Below are 25,719 nucleotides of genomic sequence, written 5' to 3'. Positions count from 1 at the left end.
CCTGTTCCTCTGTTCTTCGTCGCCTCCGGCCCTCTCCACGTGCCCTGTACTCAGGCTGTGGAAGCCGCTGAGAACATGCTGTTCGTTCACTTTCTGCTCCGTGGGGCACCTTGCCTTTCTTTCCATCAGTAATACAGCCCATACTAACTAACTTCCTCCCTCCCTCCCTTCCTTTCCTTCTTTCATTCATGGCCTAGTCACTGGTCAGCCTTGCTCTAAAACCCTGTTGGAAAAACTGGACTAGAAACTTGCTGCCAAGCATGGACCCAATGACCCAAGTCTATAGCTGGGGGAAGGTGCTGGGATGTGCCGGCCAACCCGCCAGCCTCCCTGTCTGCTCTGTCCTTCCACATCCAAGCCTGAGCGCTCTCTGTACAAGACCCCACATATTCATCACAGCCAGTTTTCACCCTTGGGAACATCAGAATCACCTGGAAAGCTGGCTTAAATACAGACTGCCGGTCCCCACCCTTAGGGTGTCTAACGCAGCAGGTCTGGGGTGGAGCCCGAGAATTTGCATTTCTAACAAGTTCTCAGATGCTGCGGATACTGCTGGTCTGGGGCCCACACTCTGAGCACCAGTACATACTGGAATAGTGACAGCCTCCCTCAAGATAACGGTACTAGTGAGTTCACACAGACAGCCCTGTGAGCTTGTGGTTACTAGTGCCCTTACAGATGTGAATATACAGCTTCAGCAGAAAGGGCAACAGAGACGTCCAAGGGCTCACTGAGAGTTCGCTCCAGAGCTGGGCCTGGAGCCGAGGCTTTGGCCTGTGTCTCGTGAGCCTCCATGCTCTTTCCGCTCCTGTCTTTCCTGCCCTCCTGCAGCTGTAGCCCCATCACATCAGCTGCAACAATGCCAACATTAATAGCCACTGTTTATTGAGCATTTATTATGTGCCAAGCCCTGAGCTAAGTTTAGCACCGTTTGACTAACATGATGTTAACACCTACACTATGAAGTAAGGATTATTCTATCCCCATCTGATAGCTATAAAGCTACGTCCAGAGAGGTTAGGTCACTAGCTGATCGCACCTGCACCAGAACCCAGAAGGCATGACTCTGTGGGCCAGGTACTTAATCCCGTGGTGTGGTAACACGAGGGTTCTGATGGGAACAGCTATCACTGAATGCCTCCTTTCCGCCTGGCTCTAGGCCAGATAAATATTCCATGCCATTTAGTTCTTACAGCAAAGCTCTGAAGAAGCTGTTCTCACCATTTTTAGTGATGAAAGATGGAGGCGTGGAGAGACAGGTGTGTGCTGGTTGCTTAGCCGTGTACGACAGACGGCCTTGGGTCTCTGAGCCACCTCTCTGGAGGAATGGGGGCATTCACAGGTCCCCCCACACAGAGATGTTCATGGAATTTCAAAGGGCTTTCTCAGAGTCATGAGCAGAATGCTCTCCCTGCTTCCAGGAGGCGGCTCTTAGGCTGGGCACCTGTGGCTGGCAGGAGGAATGTGCAGCCAGCATGCTCCTGGCATCCCTGGGTAATCCACTGAAGGAAAGAGCTAGTGCGACACCGCAGCTGGTCTGAGTCAGAGGGGCTGGAAGGGGGAGGGGAGAGAGATAGGGAAAGGTGTTGGCATGCAGGTGCTTGGATGGCGGTCCTGGCTTGCCCTCTGCCTCTTGGACTGGTCTCTGGAACTCATTTCTCCCTCCTGGGCGGCACCTTAACTCCCCTGGGGGCTGGACCTGACTTCCGGGCGCTGCGCCCCGTAACACTGGCCTCTCTCTAGGTGGGCCGGCCTTTCCTCCACCTCTCCCACCACGGGAAGTGACATGAGCCCGGGGCTCTTCAGGATCAGGACACCTAGGATCTAGCTGAGGGACCCTGGCCCAGTCACTGGACCACTAAAGACATCGGGTCACAACATTGACTGTAACCAGTTTCTGGGGGTGCTCCTACTTTCTTTCCACACTCTTCCATTTAATCCTCCTGATGCTGCTATGAGTTTTACAGAAGGAAAACCTGAGCATTTTCTTTTTGAAAATCTGCCCCAAATCTGCAGCCTGGGACTGGGTTGGGCTTTGACAGCTATATCAAACAAAGCAAAGCCAGGCCCCCTGACACTCCTGCCTCTACTCAAACGTGATAGGTTTCCATCTCCAACAAGGCTGTCCCCCGTCTCCTCCAGTGGCATTCCGTTACTCCCTTGCTAACGTGAGCCTGCCCCAGGGGAGCCTCAGGATGTCCCTGTCTCTCCCTCCTATAGGGTAGTGGCTGCTGCCTCTGCCTTCTTGAGCGCCCCCTCCTGAGCTCAGGGTGCTCAGTCCTTCCCTGGGGTCTCCTCACTGTCACTGCCTTCCCTGGAGTCCTGCCTCGGTGGGAACCCTCATCCCTGAACTTGCAAATGGCCCAGACACAGCAGTGGGATATATATGGCGAGAGGGTGCTGGGAGGGCTGAAAAACTAACATTTTTTTCCTTCTTAGTTAAAAAACAAAAAACTTAATTTTTTCCTGATTATAGAAGTGATAAGTACTTATGATGAACATGTTCATTGTTACAGAATCACATCAGTAGAAGGGGATGGCCGCATCTGGAGCTCTCCTACTCCTGATGCGGCGAGGGACAGGAACCCTTCATGGTTCTGTGGGTCAGAGCCAGGCTCCGTCTGAGTGCCACAAGCAGGGCTGGCATCCCCGTTCTAGCTGTGTGATTCTGTGGAAGTGATTTAACCCGAGCCTCAGTATCCTCATCTACAAAAAGAAGAAAATCAGAGCAGCACCTTGGGTGTATCATGGAGGCTGAACGACAGTGTGTGAACAGTGCCGTGCACGGAGCCCCACAGATTTCTGATGTGCGTGCCCAGGAAATATTACTTGGCATGAGGAGAGTCTCTGGGTTTTTGTTTGCTGGTTTGCCTTCCTCATATTTTTAAACACTAAACATGAGATCATATTACATATATACTATCTTTCACTTCTGTTTAAACTTAATTTTGGAGGCATCTAACTTTATAATATTCCATTGTTTAGGTGTATTCTAACTTACTTAAACCTGTAGGATGTACATTTGGGTCATTTTCCATCGTTCCCTATTGTAAGTAAGGTCTCAATAAATAGCTTCTACCTAAATCTTTGCTCATCCTTGTAGCTGTCTCTCTTGTACAAACTCCTGGGTGTGGAATTTTAGGTCAAAGAATGTGCTTGCTTTGGCATGGAACAGATTTTGCCAAATTGCTATTCCCACGGGCTATCCACTTACCATGTTGCAAAGCCCTCCTCTCTCCTGCAGGCTCGTACATATTGTCCTGCGATACTTCCTCTCTCCTGAATCTCAGAGTTGAAGACCGCCTAACCGTGGCCTCCCAGAGATACTGGGCAGTCCTCCTTCTGGCTCATCTTACTGTTACTACCTCTACCAAGCCATCCTTGTACCTGTGTAAGTCCAAGGGCTTTCCCCACGGCATCTTATTTGATTCTATCTTGTGGGATAGGAAGCAAAGTTATAACAGCACTGTCTGGGATGTGAGGGCCAGAGAGGTCAAGCGATTGGTCTAGGGCCCCCAGATGGATGGATGGAGAGCCAAGATGAGAAGCCAGTGCCCTGCCTTCTTGCTGAGTACCCTTCCCACCACATCACTGTTACCCAAAGATGGTGATATAAGTCTGGGTGAAGGAAGTTTTGTCAGATATGAACTGATACCACTAAGTTATTTAAAACACCTACTATGGGCCAGACACTGGGTCTAGAGATAGCCGCCAGGGAGCTCACAGTCCAGTGGGGAAGACAGGCCACCCCTTGGGTCATGTCAGAGTGAGGAATCCAGAGCCATGCCAGGACTGACGTTGGGGTGGACCCTACCAGCACAGGGAGCTCAGGTAAGGCTGCATGTGGGCTGGCCAGACTAAGGAAAGGCGTTTCAAGAAGTGTGAAGAGTGTGCTTCCAAAGATGACTTGACATATGAGCATAGAGCTTGTGAGTAGTTCCATATGGCTGGGCACACACATCTGTGTGGACATCTGTGGTTTGCTCTGCCCCACATCCATTCTCCTTCTAGATAGAGTCCCTGGACTCTCCTCTGGGGAATCGTCCCAACCCCACTTTCCTGTCTCCAGGAGGGCAAGGAACCAGCAGGCCAGTGAGACTCAACTTGCGGACTTCTGCAGGAATGATGGGAAAGACAAACTCTCTTTCCAGTGGGATGCTGGGTATTTCCACAAGAGAAAGCCTGCCCGGATGAAAGCAGAGTCAAGGGACTGAGAGAGATGGAGACCAGAGGAGATGGATTAGTCCCCTGGATCCAGCCAAGCCTGAAAGGTCCATCCTGGAATTTCCACTGTGTGAGCCAACTGATTCCGGTTTTTCACTGAAATCAGATTGACTAGGATTTGGGTCATCTGTAACCAAGAGTGCAGACTAAGGCAATGGGGCAAGAGGACAGGGGGAGGGTGGACGGACAAGCAGGGGTCAGCTCACAGAGGCAGGTACAGGCAGGCTATGGAGTTAAACATTTAACCAGCCACTAGAACAGGGAAGATTCTAACTGCAAACCTGGAGAACTTTGATAGTCTGACTGTGCCTTTTGGAAACAAAATCTCTCCTGGCTGAGAGAGAGAGAGAGAGAGAGGAAGAGAGAGTGAGAAAAAAAATCAATGACTCTTCTAGAAATTTCAGAGCCTTCAGAATACCTCTTCTAGGGTTTTCCCATCAGGATAGATGGCCTACTCTGGAATAGGAGCCAAAGTATTAATTCATCAGTCCCGATGGCGCATATCAATTTATCTTAATTTCTGAAAATACACTCGAGCCTTTCAGACCATTCTCTTTTCTTTGTCACCAAGAAGAAAACGGGTCTCAGCAGAGATGAAGCAGAGGGAATACCGCCCTTTCAAAATGTTCCGCTCTGGCTGAAATGGAACACCTGGCATCACAGGGAGGCGTCTCTGGCACATGAATGGGCTTTCCTGTCCCCTCAGCACAGCGGGCAGGCCTTCCGTGGGGTCTTGGGAGACAATGTGCTGGAGAGGAGCCATCACAGGCTCTGGGAACCCACACTCTCCAAGCCAGGACAGAGAAAACTGAGGGAGGCCAGTCTCCCTTCCAGACCTGGGCGCCTCCTCGTTACACAGAACACTTTCCCCTCGAGAAGAGGGACATTAATTGGATCAAATGAAACAGGAGCCAGCCTCCTTCCCCCTCCCGGGTGAGAGACTTCCAATATGGCTTCATTACTGAGTCTTTTGTAAATAAACTGTGTGGAGAAAAATGCCATTTGTTCTGCTGTAATTGCCTGATGAGCATCATTAGACGGGTCTTTGAAACCCACAGAATGAAGTCTTTTTGGGTTTAGGAACTCCTTTGTGCAAAGCCTTCTCTGTTCACTCTTCTCCAGGGAGGGCGTTTCTGAACCGGGACTTCTTGACCATGGGAGTTGGTTTCTGGCCAGTGACACAATGGCTCTGTTTGACGCACCGACACAAAGTCATTCAGTGCCTCGTCCGTGTCAGGCAATCCTTTAGGGACCTGGGATACAGCAGTGAGTAAAACACACACACATTCCTATCCCACTGCCATTTCCATTCCGGTGAGCACTCAGAACACAGGTGTGCCCATTTCTGGGCACACACTTGGTAGGAAACTTCGTAAGTCAAGATTGTTTGCCGTATTGAGGAATTGTGAGGTTACAACTCTTTGGATTCCCTGTGTGTGGTTTCACTGTACCCATAAAGATGTGACATTTGGAAAACGAGACTGCATGGCCTAGGGATATGAAACGAATGACATCTGTGCCATCACTTGCTAGGCCGGCACCCATGGCAGACATCACTAATCAATCACCGCCTTTCCTGATTAGCTTGGCTGCAGCTTTGGAATACACAGTGACACAGTGCTGGGTAGCCCCTATCCCTGAGCAGATCGGAGTTGGCTGTGAGAGGAAACCTCTTTGCTATTTCTTACTTAGACTGTCATTAATTCACTTCACTGAGAGGCTGTAGAATATCCCAGTAAATTAAGAATAACCCCAGGAGCGGGGCAAAAACAGATGAAAGGGGGAAAGACTGTGGTCAACTTCACAGGCTCGTTTTCCTCTCAAGTGTCCTTCTCTCCCTCTCCTGTCCCCACAGAGGCCTAGGAAACGTGGCAGGTCAGAGTGCGGGCTCTGCAGTCAGGCACACCTGGGGCCAGGTCCTGGTTCCATTACTCCACCTATGTGGGGCCTTGGTCTGAGCCCCACTTCCCTGCCTGTGAAATGGGCATAATGACGACATCACTCTGCCAGGGATGCTGGGAGGATGAAATAAGCCAACACGTGTGAAGGCCTTGGCACAGTGTCTTGTCAGCTCTGAGCAGGGCTGAAACCAGCTGTTGCACATCAGAGGGGACACAGACCTGTTTGCAGCTGGCGTCCACTCTGACTGGTTGGTGCCTGGACCCTCATCACTGTTAAATACTTCGACTATCAGCCCTGGACATGAGTGTTAGTTTAGGGGCCGGGCCCCTTACGGGAGACAGCTCAGAACTCCGGAGGTAGAACAGACACAGATCGCCCTTCAAACCAAAATAATGTTGTGGCAGAATTCCAGGTTGTTTTCTTGCTAAGGAAGGGTTTACGTTCCCCGGTTCCGAACGGCTCAAGCAGCAGTGCACGCAGTGATAGTAATGATGTCGAGAATGAAAACAGACTTTGGGATGTTGTTAAGGAGCACCCAACCAGCATGGTCACATTTAGTTCTCTGCTCGGCCCCGCGAGGATTCAAATATCATTAAGCTCATTTTGTGGAAGCAGAAACTGAAGCTCGGAGAGGTGAGCCTTCCTTATCCAAGATCACACAGCTGGTCGGAAGAGGCACAGCTGGGATGTGACCCCATCACCGAAGTCTCAGTCACTGAGACAAGGGTCTCTTGCATAAAAAGTTGGTGCCCAAGCTGGGGCTAGGGGGCGCACTGCGTTTTCCCAGCAACGCTGCTACTGGCCATCCCTTGTGGGCAGGGATATGCCCTCCCAGGGCTCCTGGGGATGTTAGCAGCAGGCCCTGGCAGGCCCCAAGGGCACAGAATAAGCTAACCCTTTCCTCAGAGGGGCCAAGCCTCTCTTCTTCACCTGACTCAATGTGGAATCCCACAAGTGAAGGAGAGAAAGTGGCCCTAGAAGTGTGGGTAGCTAACTAGTAACCACCATTTCCCTACTACCATTGTCCAAGCTTCTATAGCACATGGGCTGGTGTAGGGTAAATGTTTATTCACTGGATCTTTTTTTTTTTTTTTTAACATTTTTTTGTTGTTGTTTAATTATTTTAGACAGAATATGCGCGTGCACCCACCCATGTAAGGGAGCAGGGGGAGGAGCAGAAGGGGAGGGGGGAAAGAATCTCGAGCAGATTCCCCGCTGAGCGCAGAGCCAGGTGTGAGGCTTGATTGCTGGGCCCAGGGATCATGACCTGAGCCTAAACCAAGGGTCGGACGCTTAACCGACTGAGCCACCCAGGTGCCCCTCACTGGTTCTTTAAAAAAATTCTACCAATTCTTGCTGGTTGTGTCCCCAGGTTGTATGTTAAGCACTTCTAAGATATTACCTCATTCAATCTTCACAACAGGTCTGTACGGTAGGTAGTATCATTACTCTCTTGTTTCAGATGAGGAAAGAAAGCTAATGGAACTTGGCCCAAATCACCAAGCTCCTGACAAGTGGAGTTGGGATTTGAAATCACACTTTTCTAAGTCCACAACTTGGGCTCTTGACCACGACTGGTCTCTACGGCCCAATCCAGCAGTGGTGGATACAAAAAGGAAAACTTGAGAGGGGTGGCCAGGAAGCACTCAGGCTACCTCAGGATCTGGGAGGCCAGGGGACATCCTCGGAGCACAGTACTCCCTTAAACTGTGTATCCTGCTTGTCCTGGTTTCTGTTCCCTGCTGCTGGTTCGCTGCATGTCTCACTGGGAGACATGACACCATCCTCACCGGAAGTGAGACCTGTCTTATTTTAACGCTGCTGTCCTAAGAAGTGGCCAGGGTAAGAGCCGTGGTTAAGGCCGGTCTATGGCAGCCTGAGAAGGCACCCCATGTCCACTATCATGCACAACAAGGAGTGGCCCATGGCCCCTGACTTCCTCACTTGAGCAACAGGAGCTGCAGAACCCTGAGGGTCCAGGCTTTCCAGGCTCAGGACAGATGCCGAGGGGGTGCGGCAGGGAGAAGGGGGCATCCAAGAAGGCAGCTCACCTTGAATGAGATTTCATACTGCTCCCCTCCCCAGATCTCCAGGCCTGGGTCATACCCGCCCAGTTCCCAGAACCATTTTCGATCCACAGCGAACAGTCCACCGGCCATCACGGGAGACCTGTCAGGGAAGAAGAGTGTGGTGTGAAAACCAAACGCCCCAGCCGCGTGCTCCGAGTGTGAGCGGACACTGCTGCTCCCCCAGGATGGTGTTGCACGCTGCCCTGTGAGTGCAGCCCACATGTCTAGCAGGAAATCCAAGGCCCTTCCAAGGGAGGGCTCAGGCTGTCTTCTATCTTGGCCGTTAACATCCCTTCTTAAATGCTACCTTTTAACTGAACCGATCCAAAGCTCCTTTCAGCCGTTACTTGCGAGAGGAAATCATAGGAACGTGGGCCTTGCAGCTTCGTTGGCCATACCTCTCTGGTCCTCCCATGCATTCAACCGTCTCAATCAGGTCCCTCCAAGCCTGTCTGGGTGTGGAATCTCTTAGAAGACAAAACACAGCTTGCTGGGCCCTTCCCCAGACCTATGAAGCAGTCCCTGGGGGATGAAGCCTAGGATGGTTGTGTTTTCAGACAGGTTCCTTGGGTGATTCTCAGTCAGCCCAGCACTGGACATCTATTCTGCTGAGAGTTTGCGGAAGAAGACACAGTCTCTGTTCTCTCTGTTAAATTGGGATACAGCGCACTGCACACATTAACTGCCTCGTTGCTCTAATCACTGAGTGCCAGCTGAGCGGTAGATGCTGGGGGAGTGTGGAGGTAAGTCAGAGTTGACCTGGGACTTCAGGGGATGCTAGTGTGGGTGGGCAGCCTCGTCAGGATAGTAGGATCCAGAAGACGGGTGTGGGGTAACAAGGGCCTCTGGCAGGTGCAGAGAGCACTATGGGAACACCAAAGGAGGGACTGTCTGCTTCCAGACCTTGGGAGGTGAGGAGGGAGGCCGGGGCAAGAGTCAAGGAAGGGCGCTTACAGGGTGGCCTTCGAGGTGGGTTTGGACAAGTGGGACGTGAAGGGAGAAGAAGGAACCCTGGAGAGGAAAACCCCAGGAGGAGGAGCACAGGGATGATAAATTGGGGCACCACGGGCAACAAGACGTCAGCATGGCATCATGCCAAGCCCAAGGGGGATGCCACACTGTAGCCCACCTACATCCCCCCACAGTGTCTCACAGGTCTGGTCCTTGAGAGGGCTACCAGTATTTGCTGAGGGAAGATCTCTCAGAGTTGCCATGTCCTTGTCAGGCTCCACTGAAAAACTCCAAACCCTCAGACCAGATAACATTCCAGCAGCAACTTCCCACCACCTCTTGGCCTTGGGAACTGCAAGCTCATGGAAATTGGGCTGATTGAAAAAGAACATAGCTAACCCACATGCCTCCCAAGCTTCCCTTAGCAGGTGAGCCTTGACAGCAGAGGAGGGAATCCTTTCAAAGAAGAGCCCGTTGAATATTCACTGAGGGCTCAAATGTGGCAGGTGCTTGCCTGAACTAATTTTTTAATAAGATGGCTACTCCTCGCATTGACCTCCTGAGGTGGGCCTTGTCCTTCTCACCCTGCTGATGCATATAGAAACCAGAACACAGACAGGTAACTTGCTCAAGGCTTCACAGCTACCAAGAAGGTTTTGAATCTTGAATCTTTGCCAGAGCTCACACCCCTCAGGGCCACAAAACAATTCTTCCTGTCAGGAAGGAGCCATCAAGAGGCAGGTGATGCGTGACCAGGACAGGGGATCGGGGTGGGGAAGCCAGTCCTCCAGCTTCTTCTCTCCTTTACCTATGGTGGGATCTGAGACAAAGCGGTTAGCCACTTAACCCTGTGTCGCCTGGTACAGCAGCCACAGGCCATGTGCAGCTGCCAAACACCTGGAATGTGGCTACTCTGAACTGAGATGTGTTGGAAGTGTAAGATACGTCCCGGATTTCTAAGACTTAGTGTGAGAAAAAGAATAGGGAAGGCCTCATTAATAAGTTCAGGGGTACCCGGCTGGCTCAGTCAGTGGGACTAGCAACTCTTTTTTTTAAAAATTTTTTTTAATTTTTTCAGCATAACAGTATTCATTATTTTTGCACCACACCCAGTGCTCCATGCAATCCGTGCCCTCTACAATACCCACCACCTGGTGCCCCCAACCTCCCACCCCCCACCCCTTCAAAATTCTCAGATCGTTTTTCAGAGTCCATAGTCTCTCATGGTTCACCTCCCCTTCCAATTTCCCTCAACTCCCTTCTCCTCTCCATCTCCCCTTGTCCTCCATGCTATTTGTTATGCTCCACAAATAAGTGAAACCATATGATAATTGACTCTCTCTGCTTGACTTATTTCGGGACTAGCAACTCTTGACCTTGGGCTTGAGAGTTTGAGCTCCATGCCGGGTGTGAGATGACTTAAAAAGAAAATCTTAAAAAACAAACAAACAAAAAACCAATTTTGAAGTGTGGGTCACATGTTAAAATGAGACTATTCTAGGTATACTGGGTTACACAGAGTATATTACAAAAATGAATCTTAGCCGCTTCTCTTTACCTTTTTTATGTGGTCACTAGGAAATTTGAAAGTACTTATGTAGCTCGCATTATATACGGACGGTGCTGACTGCACACCTCTGGGCCGGTCTGCCCATCTACACAGTGAATGTATAGCTGTGTTTCCAAGCTCTCATTGCCATTATATTTCTGAAAGTACCCAGTATTATGAAAAATAAGGTGTCTAGTATCAACTTTCCTTTGTCTCCTGCGGTTTGGGGTTTTTTTGGGCAGGAGCCACAAATACCCCGCTTGGAGGGGAAGGGAATGTTTTGGAGCCTTGTGGTTCATGGGAAATCAAACCCAAGACTCTGTACAGGGAAATCAGCCTGGGTGGAAACCAGGGTCAGAGGCCAAGGAGCTGCTGTGGAACTGGGAGGATATTAGCCTTAAGGCATTTAGATGCTGGAGGCTCACCTCCAGAGGGAGGCCTCCCCTTGGGTCCTGTCTGTTTTCTGCTGTGTTCAGCAATAATGACAACAATTCTCAGTGTCTAGTGTCTACCGCTCGCTTTCCCGACATCATCTCCGACTCTCACAAAGCTCTATTCCTAGCCCCCCTTTCAGATGGAGAAATCTGAAATTCAGAAATGCTACCTTCTCTGCTCAAGGGCAGGCACTAAGTGGACGAGGCTCGTTCCAGTGGGGGCTGCCACCAAAGCCCACGTCCTTTAAACATCATCCTACTGCCCTGTGCCTGCAGACTGCCTGCTGGCTGGCCCCATGGAGGGGTGTGCAGAAAATGACCCGGATTTTTCCAGTGGCCTCCCCCTGGGTTTTGTCCAAGTACAGCTACAGAAAAGACACTTCTGGAAAGAATCAGGATACAACAGGTGGAGAGTCGCTCAGGAAGCATCTAGGCCAATGGCTCTCAACTGTGGCTGCACACCAGCATCCCCTGGGGCTTTAAGGAGCATGGATACTGAATCCCAGCCCCAGAATCCAGTGTAACTGGGCTTGGGGGTGGCTGGTGGGTTTTGTTTGTTTGTTTTGACAAACTCCCCAGATGATACCAGTGTGCAACCAGGGTTGAGTGCCACTGACCTAGGGCAGGCCTGATGCCTATTGGGAGACACGGGGGAGAGGCCCCAGAGGAAACCAGAGGTGGCCTCTGCCACTAAGCAGCTGTGGGGACTGGACTTACCCTTTCCTCATTCTGCACTGAGAAGATGAACATGCGAGACCCATCTTTACGCACATTTCAAATGTAGGGCCTACAAGTCAGATTACAGTGCCAGTTCAAGCCAAAAGGGGTTCTGGTTACCCCGAAAAATCTGTTTTCTGGAGTAGCCCATGTCACCTTGGGCATGTCTCATGTCCTCTGTGAGCAGCAGGGTCTGCATCAGGCAAAGGTCTCCGGAGAACCATACCCACCCCCCCGCCAAGGGCACCTTGGTGAGGACTGTGTGTGGACAAGTAATGACCCCCTTCTCAGATGGGGAGTGTGAGGTGCAGGGAAGCTGGGGTTCACTGGGGTTAAACTGTGCTTAGGCAGGTGTGGTACACAGGATAATGGTCCCCTACCTCCTGGAACCTGGGAATAGGTCATCTTTGCAAAGGGACTTTGCAAATATAATTAGGTGAAGGATCTGAAATGGGGAGATTGTCCTGGTGGTCCCAGTGCAATCACAGGGGTCCTCGGACGTGAAAGGAGGGCCAGAGTGAGAGAAGGGGCCATGATGATGAAAGATGGATGGAGGAGGGAGAAGGAGTGGGAGGGGAGAGGGATTGAGAGGGACAGGTGGGGGGAAGGGGGAGAGAGGGAGACTTGGAGGTGTTATGCTGCTGACTTTGAAGATGGAAAAAGGAGCCAAGAGCCAAAGCCTCTAGAAACTAGAAAGTGCAAGCAAATGGATTCCTCCTTAGAGCATCCAAAGGGGACACAGCCCTGCCAACACGGTGACTTTAGCTCAGGAAGACTCCTTTTCAGACATCTGAGCTCCAGAACTTTAAGAGAATAAATATGCATTGTTTTAATAAGCCAGTAAATCTGTGATCATTTATAATTAGAAAACTAATACAGCCAGGAAGCTGGGTATTGGCTTTCCACAGGTTTTTCCATACCTCCAGCAGGGGAGCCAGAGTGGCACACAGGACAGCACAGGATGGGCGCCTGAGAGGCCCTGGCTCTAATTCTGGTCTGGCCGCTAACTTACTGTGTAAGTCAGCTGCACCCTCCCTTCCTGGGGCCTCAGTCTCCCCATCTGCAAGGGGCTGGAGTCCATTACCTAGAGGTCCCCCTGGTTTTCACATTCTAGGACATTACAGGTCCACTCCACACAGTCTCAAACTTCTACCATGGGACAAGCTGCGATTTCCAAAACACTTCCGTAATCTTTCCGAGAGGGTGTAACTAAAGGATGGGACAACCGGCTCCAGAGGCAGACAGAACTGCGTGTGTGTCTGGCCTTGACCCACTTGAGCTGGGAAAGCTGCCTCACCCCGTGGGGCCTTTGTGCCCCTGCTTGGACAAGATGGAGAAAATTCTGACTACCTATGGTTGTGGGGGGTTAAAGAGGACCTGCACAGCTCAGCACTCAGCTGGCACTTAGCAAGGGTTCAGCCCGTGCTGCTGGTGCTGACAGTGATTACGACTGCACACTAGACTTAAGGGACAGAGCCACTGGGTTCACCCCCATGGGCCATCTGGCCAACCACAGACGTGGACAAGGAAGAGGTGGCCAGCTGGGAGGTCCTGAGCTGAGGCTCTGTGACAGGCTGGGAGGGGCTGTGCTTCCGGTTGGGTATGTCGGCCCTGTCCCCATGCTCCACACTCTTGGGGGAGGGGGTGATCCTGAGTTGGGTGTGTTGGGAAGGGGTCACCAGGTCAGCCACTGGGGACCAGCCTGGGTCACTTATACTTACTCAAATGGGTCGCTGGGGTCAGCTTTCTGCAGTTCTGGAGGAATTGGGATCCGCTTATAGTACATCTCCCAGTCAAAAGCACCCCGCATGGCATCCCCTGCCTGTGTCTCGTACCGGAAGTCATCGTGGTCAATCACGTCAATCATCGGGCAAACGATGGTCTTGCGGTTCCGAGCGATACGGTCTGAAGAAGCCAAGAGATCCCCGTTAGGGAGGCGGAACGGGGGAGCAGCTAAGAGCACGACCCCGCTCTGCAGCTTACTCGCATTTTTAATGTGCCCTGAGTGAATTCTCTGAACACTGGAATTTGAGAATCCCAAGAAGGGAGAGCGCAGGCTTTAAGAAAGATGGGCCAGGCCTCTCATCCCAGCCCTGCTGCCTGTGAGCTACATAAATAATGTCTGTGAGCCCCAGTGTTCTTTGTGAAACAGGGAGAAGAGGCTCCGAGTCTCAGGTGGCTGAGTACCAAACACTGTGACAGCTAGAGGCACGCAGCACGGTTGCTTGTAATGGTCAGCACTATGGTGGAGAGAGGCTCATTTTCTTCTGGGAGACCTCTTGTCCTGGCCTGTCAGGCTCTACCTTGCAGGTCCTAACCTTGACTTGTGGCCCAAAGTAGCCAGGCATCCCGGCACGTGCTCCTGACAGTTTCTCAGAACTTCCTAACTATGGTCGGTGGCTGAGTGGCCCTTCCTGTTAGAGTTCAGCTCAATTCTTCCAATGGTGGCAACTCCTGAAGAGGGAATGGGCTATGTCATGAGTCCCTCATGACCTGACACGTGCAAGCAGGGCCTGGCAGATCTCTGCTCTGCAGGAATTCTCTAGGCTAGGTGATTCAAGATGGCAGGTGGGCTCCCTAACTGGATGGCCTTTCATGGTCCCCTTTCAGTCAGGAAGAAGCTGATTCTATAAAATTCACTCTGCTCAACCTACCAACCAGAATTTCAAGCTTTGGTTGGCTTTGTTCTTCAATGTTCCTTCTGCGAAGAAGTTGGGGTGTGCCAGCGATCAGGGAAGATGATCTGCCATAAGGGGCAAATGGGCTGTGCTTAGGGGCCCACCTGCTTGGGCCAGCAGTCAAGTTCAAGGCTTGGAGAGTGGAGCCTGGTAGGGCCAGTGGAGGCTGGCAGCTGCCTAGGGTTCAGCCTTCATCAAACAAGAGTTTTCTTCCAGGAGAGAAAGCAGCATTTTTGCCTTTTTCTAAGCTACAAGACACGATCCACAGGTGGGTCATGAAACTGATTCAGTGTGTGTGTAAAATGAACCAAAAAAGAATACTGACTGTCAGGGTGCATTCCAAGTGATAAATACTTCTTCAGGAAAAGTGTTTTAGTCCTGTTGTATGGGTGTGTGTTTGAGTACCGGATTGAGATGTCCAGTGTATTTCTAACTGTGGCACATGATCAAAACAGATCGAGAAATGCTGCTTTCGGCAGTGTGTCCTCTGGCTGCCAGTGCCAGTGCACTCACGCTGTGTTTACAAGCCCGCCAGGGCTGCCCCTGCCCCAGCTGCATTGAATCAGAATCTCCGGGGGTGGAGCCTGCGTCTGCCTGGTGAATGGGCTCCCGAGGGATGCTTAGTGAAGTCAAAGAAACTTCTCCAAGGAAAGATCTAGAGAAGAGCTTCCCTTCCCAATTACTCAGGGCTGTGCAGGGGATTTCACTTCTACAGAGGCTCTGGGCCCAGGATACAGGGCTCTGCTGGAGGTTGGGTGATTGTGGGAGGTGGTAGGTCAAGGGTGGCAACGGACAGACAGCATTCCGGGGTGCTGCACTTGCTGGGGGACAGAATGCCCAGGTCCAGACCCTGGTGTCATCACCTACGTGCAGCAGTACCTTGATAAAGGTTATCTGATGCCTCTGAACCTTGGTTTCCATGCTGACAAAATGGAGAAAGACAACACCAGTCTCCTGGGGTCCCCGTGAATACCGAGTGGGACAGTGGGGCCAACATGCTCAAGCCAGCCTCTCCCACATGCGCACATCCCATCAGCACGCCGCAGACATGGTCTGTGACCAGGCTTGCGGAAAGCAGCTCAGAAGCTGGGCATCTCCCTCATTCTCTTGGCGCTTTAGTTTTCTCATTTGTTGTATGTGGATAATAACGCCTGGCCTGTCTGCTTTACCCCATACCCGTCAAATTCAAATGTGGCTGTGTCATAAAAAGCTAAGGGACTAGCAGAGCCATGTGGATGATGATGATGATGACGACGACGAGAGTAGTGGTGGTGTAAATGAGGATCAACAGTGGCTTTCCTTTGGGGGGACTGAACCCTTCTCAGGCTCAGGAATGCCTCATCGCCACAGAAGGCGGAGTGAGCTATGCAAGGAGGTGTTTGTTCCCGGTTTCGAGACAAAAGCCCTGATGCGCACTGTGGGCTGCTTGTCTGAACAGGGACAGACTTTTACATCTATGCCACCCGTTCACGTTTCTATCAGAAAAATAAAAAATAAAAAGACGGAGCATGTTTCTTCCATGTATTCTGCAGATTATGACAATTACCCTCATGTATTTCCATAGAAACAGAGTTAAGGGCTATTTAGGCTCCCAGCTCAGCTTCGCGCCCCACCACTTGCTTCTCTTTATGAGTCACTGGATAACCCAACAAATGGGTTGTTCTTCAGCACCGTCAATTAGGTGATTGATGGTAAGGCTTTTTTTCTTCCTCTTTCCCTTTTTCCCTTTCAGTAACGAGAGGCAGATGCAGACATCTCTTGGCTTAATTAAATAAACAGTGTACCAGAAAATTTGTGTTCTATCCTTTTCCTAACCCGGTGGGATCCTGGACCCTTGGGGTCAGAAGCATGAGGTTCCATGCTGATCGGTGTCAGAGAACAGATTTGCTGGATTATCCCATTGAACTGTGTGGATTTTGCTTCCAGTTCTCACCTCTGCTTGGTGGCCTAACCAGGGCTTCTCCAAGTGTGGTCCCTGGAGCAACAGTGTGGGCACTACCTGGGAGTTGGTTAGAAATGCAGCTTCTCAGGCCATACCCCTTGATCTCCTCAGTCAGAAACTCTGGGGTGGGTCCAGCACTCTGTTTTTTTTTTTTTTTTAAGATTTTATTTATTTATTTGACAGAGAGAGATCACAAGTAGGCAGAGAGGCAGGCAGAGAGAGAAGAGGAAGCAGGCTCCCCGCTGAGCAGGGAGCCTGACTCGGGGATCAGGACCTGAGTTAGAGGCAGAGGCTTTAACCCACTGAGCCACCCAGGTGCCCCTAGCACTCTGTTTTAATGAGTCTTTCAGGTGATTCTGATGCAGGCTCATGTTGACCCTAAACTTTAGTCTCCTTTGGTCCCCAGCTCTCTGTTGTGGACAGCGTACCCACCCGTGTGTTAGGAGTTCAGCTTCTCTCTGACAACTCTTCTCTGATTTGCCTCTGTCCCTGTCCCTCACCTGATTCCCGGTCTCAATGGGTCATTTCCTCGATGCCCCCCTGTTAGCTCCAGCTCACCGTCGTCAGTGAATCTGAGCTCTGCAGAACTCAGACCTCTTCCTCAGCCAGCTATGAGGCACCTCACTGCCCAGAATCCAAACCTCATGCCTCCCTTCTGTCTGCAAGGCTGTGGTGGATGGCTGCTGGATCGTGCTACTCTGTCCACAGCCCTTCTCTGATAGCTGTCAGAAACTCTCCAGAGAGGAAAGGAGTTTAGGGAAGGCAGTGTGGTGTTGTGAGAGTGGACAGACTTTGGGACCAGAGAGATGGTGACTTTGACACTTACGACCCAAGGGAACAATACTGAGTCACCCAGTATCTCTGAAACTCAATTTCTTCTACAATTCTGACCTGGCATGGTTTTCTGAGGACTGGGGATAATGCTTACAAGTTTCCTGGCTCGGTAGCAGGGCAGTGAAGGTTAAGTATTCTAAGTTGCTAGGATAATGTCCCCCACAGTTTGGCTCCTACCAGTAGACAGCCTTGGCTTGCTTTCCAATAAAGCTGGAAGTGATCTGGGGGAAGCAATCATGTAAGTAGATGTTAGTGTGCTGTAGTCACTTCCCCTCTCAGCTTTCTTCTCTATAAAATGAAGGGACAGGGCCTGAGTGGATTTTTAAGGTTTCTTTGGGCATTCCTGCGTCCTCAGGGCACTTGAGCTGGCTGGCTGCATCTCAAGCAGCCAAGGGAAGCCGCGTGGACGATCCCTGCAGAAAGCTGGGGCTACCTAGCCTTGGGAGGCCACTTACCGAGCAAGGGGGGGAGCCAGTTGACATTGGCTTCACAGTGCGAGTCCAAGAATGTGATCACATCTCCCGTTGCTGCCGAGGCCCCCAGCATTCGGGTCCTTATCAGCCCTTCCCGTTTTTTGGTTCGAAGAATCCTCACACTGGGGAAAAGGGCCATGTAGTCTTCAAGTGGCTTCTTCAGGTGCTCTGTGAGAGGGACAGAAGGGGACAGACGGGTAAGAACAGTTGCTTAGTGACCATTCTTGTCACCCCTCCCTTACGTGTGCGCTGTACTTTAGAGTTTAGATGCAGCTTTCCCGCAGGGTGCATCGTTGGCCCTTACAGGTGGGATCAACACCTGTACGCGGGAAAACTGAAGCTAAAAGTGGTCCAGGGACAGTGCTGGGCCTGGAACACACAGAGCTCGTCTGTATGAGAGGGTGCGCAGCGCGCGGTTTAGGCATGACTGGGACCTAGTCCCCCTCTTTCCGGAAACAGTACTCCGATGTTGCTTTGTGAAACTGCCACCCGCCCCTCCTTAGGAGATGCTCACTCCAACCCCTGGAGACGAGGGGCAGGAGCACGTGGCATGGATCCAACCAATCAGGGCCTTTCATTTCCTTGCCTACAGTGTGATTGGTTCAGGGATAGCCACGTTACTCCAGTAGCTTCAAATAATGAACACTTGAGAATTTTTTTTTTTTTTTGAACTATGGAAAAATGAGGCCCTTGAGTTTTACTAGAGTTGTTAAGTTGGTTGGCCATAAATCTGGAGGTGCTGGTGACAGCTTTGGCAAATGAGGTGATGAGAAGTGGGAAGCGGGGTTCCTGCTGGGACTGAAGTAAGTGTAAAAAGAGTAGAGATGGAAATGATCCTGATGGCGTTTTGATTCCCCAGATCCCCCTGTGCCCCCAGCAAGCAGACTCCTACATGATCTTAGTACATGTGAAACAAATTCCTCTTTTTGCTTATCCTAATGTGGGCTGGGTTTCTGCCTTGTGCTTGGTAAAGTTGTTCTGAATATATCTCAAAGGTAGTTTCTTTTTACTAAAAGTCCCAGACTTAACACTGGTGTCTCTTGATTTTATTTTTTTTATTTTTTTTTTAAATTTTTTATTAACATATAATGTATTATTAGCCCCAGGGGTACAGGGCTGTGAATCGCCAGGTTTACACACTTCACAGCACTCACCATAGCACATACCCTCCCCAATGTCCATAACCCAACCACTCTCTCCATACCCCCTGCTCCCCAGCAACCCTCAGTTTGTTTAGTGAGATTAAGAGTCTCTTATGGTTTGTCTCCCTCCTGATCCCATCTTGTTTAATTTTTTCCTTCCCTACCCCCCAAATCCTCCATGTTGCCTCTCAAATTCTTCATATGAGGGATATCCTATGATAATTGTCTTTCTCTGATTGACTTATTTTGCTCAGCATAATACTCTCTAGTTCCATCCACATCGTTGCAAGTGGTAAGATTTCATTTCTTTTGATGGCTGCATAGTACTCCATTGTGTGTGTGTATGTGTGTGTGTGTGTGTGTGTGTGTGTGTGTGTGTGTGTATCCCACATCCATTCATCTGTTGATGGACATCTAGGCTCTTTCCATAGTTTGGCTATTGTGGACATTGCTGCTATAAACATACGGGTGCACGTGCCCCTTCAGATCACTAATTTGTATCTTTAGGGTAAATACCAAGTAGTGTGATTGCTAGGTCGTAGGGTAGCTCTATTTTCAACTTTTTGAGGAACCTCCATGCTGTTTTCCAGAGTGGCTGCACCAGCTTGCATTCCCATCAACAGTGTAGGAGGGTTCTCCTTTCTCTGCATCCTCGCCAGCATCTGTCATTTCCTGACTTGTTAATTTTAGCCATTCTGACTGGTGTGAGGTGTTACTTCAATGTGGTTTTGATTTATATTTCCCTGATGCTGAGAGATGTTGAGCACTTTTACATGTGTCTGTTGGCCATCTGGATGTCTTCTTTGCAGAAATGTCTGTTCATGTCCTCTGCCCATTTCTTGATTGGATTCTTTGTTCTTGGGTATCACTCTTAATGATGAAATACTAAATGCTTTTTATCCTATGGTCAGGATAAAGACTGTATACTCTCTCACCACTTCCATTCAACACTGTACTAGAATTCCTAGCCAGTGGAACTGGCAAGACAAAGAAATAAAAGGCATAAAGATTGGGAAGAAAAAGGATACAGTATTTTTATTGTGGATGACAGGACTGTTTACACAGGAAAATTCTAGGAAATCTACAAAGAAGCTAGAACTAATAGGTTCACTTAGCAGGATATCAGGACACAGGTCAACTCTTAAAAAATTAATTGTGTTCCTATGTACTGGCAGATAAAAAAAGCAACTGGAAAATGCAATAAAAAATGAATACCATTTGCAATTTAATGAAAAGAAGTAAAAACTGTACACTTTGAAAACTGTAAAGCACTGTTGAAAGATATAAAAGACTAAAATAAATGGAAAGATAGTCCCTGCTCATGGATTGGATGACTTAATATTGTTAAGATGGCAATACCTCCCATATTGAGCTAAAGATTCAATGAGCTAAAAAAATCACAACTGAATGCTTTGCAAAAATTGGCAATTGACAAGCTGTATCCTAAAATTTATGGAACAGATCAAGGGATCCAGGATGGCTAAAGCAATCTTTCAATTATTTATACATGAACGTCCATAGCAACACTATTCACAACAGTCAGATGGTGGAAAGAACCCAAGCTTCCATCAACTCATGAATGGATAAACAACTATGAAATATATCCATGCAATGGTATATTACTCAACCATAAAAAGGAAGGAAGTACTGATACAGGGTACAATGCAGATGTACCTCAAAACGATACACCAAGTAACAGATGCCAGACAAAAAAGGTGACATATTATATCACTCCACTCGTATGAAATTCCAGAATAGGTAAATCCATAGAGACAACAAGCAGATTAGTGATTACCAGAGACTGGGGCAGAGAGAGAAATGGGGAGTGACTACTTAATGGCTATGGGGTTTCCTTCTGATCAAACATACTATAACTAGGTAATGGTTGCACAACGTTGTGAATGTACTAAATGCCAATGAATTGTAACCTTTAACATGGTTAATTTTATGTTATGTGAATTTTACCTCAATTTAAAAAAATGGGTAAAAGATCTGAATAGGCACTTCTCCAAAGATGACATACAAATGACCAATAATCACACGAAAAGAAGTTCAGCATCCTTACTCATCAGGAAGATGAAAATCAAAACCACAATCAGATACTACTTCACATCCACTAGGATGGCTATCATGAAATAGTCAGATAATAAATGTTGACTGAGAATAAGAATCTTCATATACTGTTGGAGAGAACGTAAAATGGTGCAGGCACTTTGGAAAAGAGTCTGGCAGTTCCTCAAGCAGTTAAGCAAAGTTACCATATTACCCAGCAATTCCACTCCTAGGTAAATACCCAAGAGAGATGGAAACACATGCCCACCCAAAAGCTTGTACTCTGATGTTCACAGCAGCAATATTCAAAACAGCCTCAAAGTGGAAACCATCCAAACATCCATCAGCTGATGAATGGATAAATAAATATATCCATATAATGGAATACTATTCAGCAATAAAAAGGGAAAGAGCTGTTGCAATAATACAGACGATTGTGAATCTTAAAAACAGTATGCTGGGTTAAAGCAGTCAGACACATAAGTCTAGATATTATATGATTCTATTTATGTGAAATTTATAGAAAGGCAAAATTATAGGGGCAGAAAGAAAGTCAGCAGTTGTCTGGGGCTAGGCGGGGAGTGGGGACGGATTGCAAACAGACACAAGGGAGCTTTCTGGAGTGATGGAAACATTTAAAACTGGATTATGGTGATAGTTTCACAACTGTGTAAGTTCACCTAAGAACACACTGAACTGCAGACTTAAAATGGGTGATTTTTACATTATGCAAATTGTATCTGGTTAAGGCTGTTAAATAAAAAAAATGTATTTCTGTGTACTGGCAAAGAACAATTGGGAAGCACAATAAAAATACCCTTTATAAAATAGCTTCCTATAGTTAAAGACCCAAATAAATGGAGACATAAATCATACATATAGATTGGAAGACTCCATATTGTTAAAGAGTCAATTCTCTTCCAATTTGTCTATAGATTGAATGCAATCCCAATAAAATCACTGCAGGTTTTGAAACTGACAACTTGCAAAGAACGTAGTATAGTGAAAACAATCCTGAAAAAGAACAAAGTTGAAGGACTCACACTGATTTCAAAACGTATTATAAAGTCAAAATAACAACACAGTGTAGTACTGGCAAGGGATAAACAAAAGTATCAATAGAATAGAATAGAATAGAGAGGCCAGAAGTGTACCTACTACATATATATCGTTGACTGATTTTTGACAAGGCCACCAAGGCAAATTCAATGAGATATTAAAGAACTTTCAAAAATGTGAAACGAAACAAATGAGCAAAGAAAAAAAAAGAGAAAGACAAACCAAGAAACAGACCGAACTGCAGAGAACAAACTGCTGGTTACCTGAGGGAAGGTGGGCGGGGGGGGGGGACGACAGGGGAAACAGGTGATGGGGAGGTAGAGTTCACTTACGATGAGCAATGAGTCATGTACAGAATTGCTCATCACTGTATTGTATACCTGGAACTAACAGAATACTGTATGGTAACTATACTGGAATGGAAATAAAAAACTTAAAAAAATAAGACATGTGCTAGCATAACTGGATAGACACATGAAAAAAGTCAAACCTCAACCCCTACCTCATACCATACACAAAAATAATTTTAGATGGATTGCCGGTTTAAACATAAAGGCTAAAGCTAAAAGGCTTCTTGAAGAAAACATAGGAGCATATCGTTGTGAACTTGGGGTAGGGAAAGATTTCTTAGGATATAAAATAGCACTAGCCCATAAAAGAAAAAAAAATGATAAACTGAACTTGATTAAGAACTTGATCTTCAAAAGATATCAGTAACAAAATGACAAGGCAGGCAACAGTTTGGGAGAAAATATACAAAGGACTTGTATCCGGAATTTGTAATGAATTCTGACAAAATCGCTCATAAAAAGATGACCAATGTAAAACTGGGCAAAAAACGTTGAAACATTTTCACAAAAATACATTTCACAAAAGAACTGACATACAAATGGCCTATAAGTATGTGAAAAGCATGACCCAAATTAAAAGCCTGAGATGCCGTTCCCTATATATTCCCTGGAATGACAAAAAGGAAAAATGGGAAAAATATCAGGTTCTGGGGAAGAGGTGAACCATTGGAACTCACTCCTTGCTGGAAGAAATATAAAGTGTGCAACCACTTTGAAGAGCTGTTTGATTCTTTCTCATAAAAGTAAATGGGCAGGTGTCCTATATCAGCCATTCTATTTACAGTTATTCACCCAAGAGAAACAAAACATACTCCCCCCCCCACAAATGAGAGTGTTTCATAGTAGTTTTATTTATAGTAGCACCAACTAGAAACAACCTAAATGTCACGAACAGGTGAAGGGATAAACAGGTCGTGGTGGAGTCATACAATAGATTCTACACTCAGCAAAAAAGAGCAGACTTTTGATATATCCAACCCCATGGATGAATTTCAGAATTATTATGTTGAACCAAAGAAGCCAGATACAAAAAAACTTCATGTATGATTCATTTGAAGTTCATCAACAGCCAAAATAATCTTTGAGGATGGAATTAAGAGCAGTGTTTGCTTTGGGGTATGGGGACTGGCTGGAAGGAGCAAGGGGGAAATTAAATTTCTGGGGTGAGACAATTTCTGTACTTTGACTGGGATGTTGGCTTCTTTGGTGTACATACCTGTTGAGCCTCACGGAATTGTGTACTTAACACAGCTGTGCATTTTTTCATTATTTGTAATTTTTACCTCAAAAAAATATTGGTCTATCACACTTAACACCCAAAAAACAAATATTCCAGTTAAGAAATGGGCTGAAGACATGAATAGACATTTTGCCAGAGAGGACATCGAGATGGCCAATAGACACATGAAAAAAGGCACTCAACATCACTCAACGTCAGAGAAGTACAAATCAAAACCACGGTAAGCTACCACCTCATGCCTGTCAGAATGGCTAAAATTAATAATACAAGAAACGAGAGGTGTTGGCGGGGATGAGGAGAAAGGGGAACCCTCTTGCACTGCTGGTGGGAATGCAAATTGGTACAGTCCCTCTGGAAAACAGTATGGAGGATCCTCATAAAGTTAAAAATAGAACTATCCTATGATCCAGCAATTGCACTACTAGGTATATTTATCCAAAGGATATAAAAATACAGATTCGAAGGGACACAGGCACCCTGATGTTTACAGCAGCGTTATCAACAACAGCCGAACTATGGAGAGAGCCTGAACGTCCACTGACTGATGAATGGATAAAGAAGCCATGGTATATACACAATGGAATATTATGCAGCCATCAAAACGAATGTTGTCATTTGCAACGATGTGGATGGAACTAGACGGTATTATGTTAAGTGAAATAAGTTAGGGAAAGACAAATACCCTATGATTTCACTCGTGTGTGGAATTTAAGAAACAAAACAGATGAACATATGGAAGGGGGAAAAGAGGAGAGAGGGAAACAAACCATAAGACTTAAAGATGGACAACAAACTGAGGGTTGATGGAGGGAGGTGGCTGGGGGATAGGCTGGATGTCTAATGGGCATTAAGGAGGACACCTGCTATGATGAGCACTGGGTGTTGTACATTAAGTGCTGAATCACGGAGTTCTCCTCCTGAAACCAGTATTGTACTGTGTGTTGACTAATTAGAATTTAAATGAAAATCTGAAGGAAAACAAATACTGGTCAAAACACATACTCATTCTCTCTCTGCCTCGGCTGGGAAAGTTGGAGCTGACCGGGAATGAGGAGAACTGGGCTGTGCTCCCATGTCCAGCACAGTGGGCCCATCCTTGATTTCCTCTGGGCCTTGAATCAGGGTTTGGATCAGAAGGTCTTGCAGGGCCCTGGACCCAGACCTCACAGAAGCCCAGTTCGCATGTGACCAGAGCTACTGGGTGATCCCCTTCCCTAACCCAGGCCCCAAATCCTGCTCTAAATTCACTCCACCCGGGGTTAGGGCTGGAAGGGCCTTCTAAAGTCCGGGGTGCGTCGAATCAGCTGGTGGGCTGTGACTTGCTGAGCCTGGGGCAGTAACTGATTCTGATGCACAGCCAAGCCTGGAAACTAACAGAGTAGTTCCGTTTCTTTATTTTTTTAAAAAAGATTTTATTTATTAACTTGAGAGAGAGAGAGAGCATGAGCAGGGGGTAGGGGGAGGGAGAGGGAGAAACTGACTCCCTGTTGAGCAGGCAGCCCAACTAGGGCTTGATCCCAGGACTCCAAGATCATGACCTGAGTTGAAGGCAGACACTTAACCAACTGGACCACCCAGGAGCCCCTCGGTCTCTTCATTTTAGAGACAGAAAGCTGAGGTCCAGAGAAGGGAAGGAACCTTCCTCTGACATATACTTAACAACAGGCCTGATTTCAAACCAGGATCCCCTGGCTGCCAGAACCCAATGACCCTTTTTTTTTTTCCTAACCCCATATAGAAATGAATCACTTTCACTGTTACGTAAGGCAGATTATAATCTGCAAAGGAACTTCACACATTTGATGCCCCCTTGCTTCTTAAAATCATACTCTGGATCGTGCTTCTGTCCCCTTGACAGGGTGAGAAAACAGATGCTCAGAGAAGCTAAGAAACTTGCCTGAGGTTGTACAGTCAGTAAATCACTGGTTTTCTACAGAAACATGATGCTTTCCCCCTTCTTGTGTTTCCCCAAGCTCTCACAATCACATATTACAATTTTTGCCAGTTCCACTACCCTACTACAATTTATTTAGTTTAAAAATCAACTCACCTTTTTATTTTTTAGTTTTTTTTAAAGCTCTTATTTAGTTGAGGGTGAGAGCG

At 47.8% G+C, this 25,719-nt stretch overlaps 1 protein-coding gene across 2 annotated transcripts in view; it reads right to left on the bottom strand.

Moving 5' to 3' along the window:
- The window catches only part of GALNT10 (polypeptide N-acetylgalactosaminyltransferase 10), a 214,493-nt gene that overhangs the window by 25,669 nt on the left and 163,105 nt on the right, over positions 1 to 25,719 (bottom strand). For both annotated transcript variants that reach the window (XR_007127479.1, XM_047730357.1), the window contains exons 5-7: positions 17,756 to 17,941; positions 13,568 to 13,751; positions 8,178 to 8,295 (exon numbers count right to left, since the gene is read on the bottom strand). Coding sequence is in view for 1 of the 2 variants with exons in the window: in XM_047730357.1 (XP_047586313.1) it covers positions 8,178 to 8,295; positions 13,568 to 13,751; positions 17,756 to 17,941 (488 nt within the window). In the remaining variant the exon portion in view is untranslated. The remainder of the gene's footprint in view (positions 1 to 8,177; positions 8,296 to 13,567; positions 13,752 to 17,755; positions 17,942 to 25,719) is intronic.

Source organism: Lutra lutra, chromosome 5, assembly GCF_902655055.1.
Source record: "Lutra lutra chromosome 5, mLutLut1.2, whole genome shotgun sequence".
NCBI classification, from domain to species: domain Eukaryota; kingdom Metazoa; phylum Chordata; class Mammalia; order Carnivora; family Mustelidae; genus Lutra; species Lutra lutra.
This window is presented reverse-complemented; position numbering and strand designations above follow the sequence as displayed.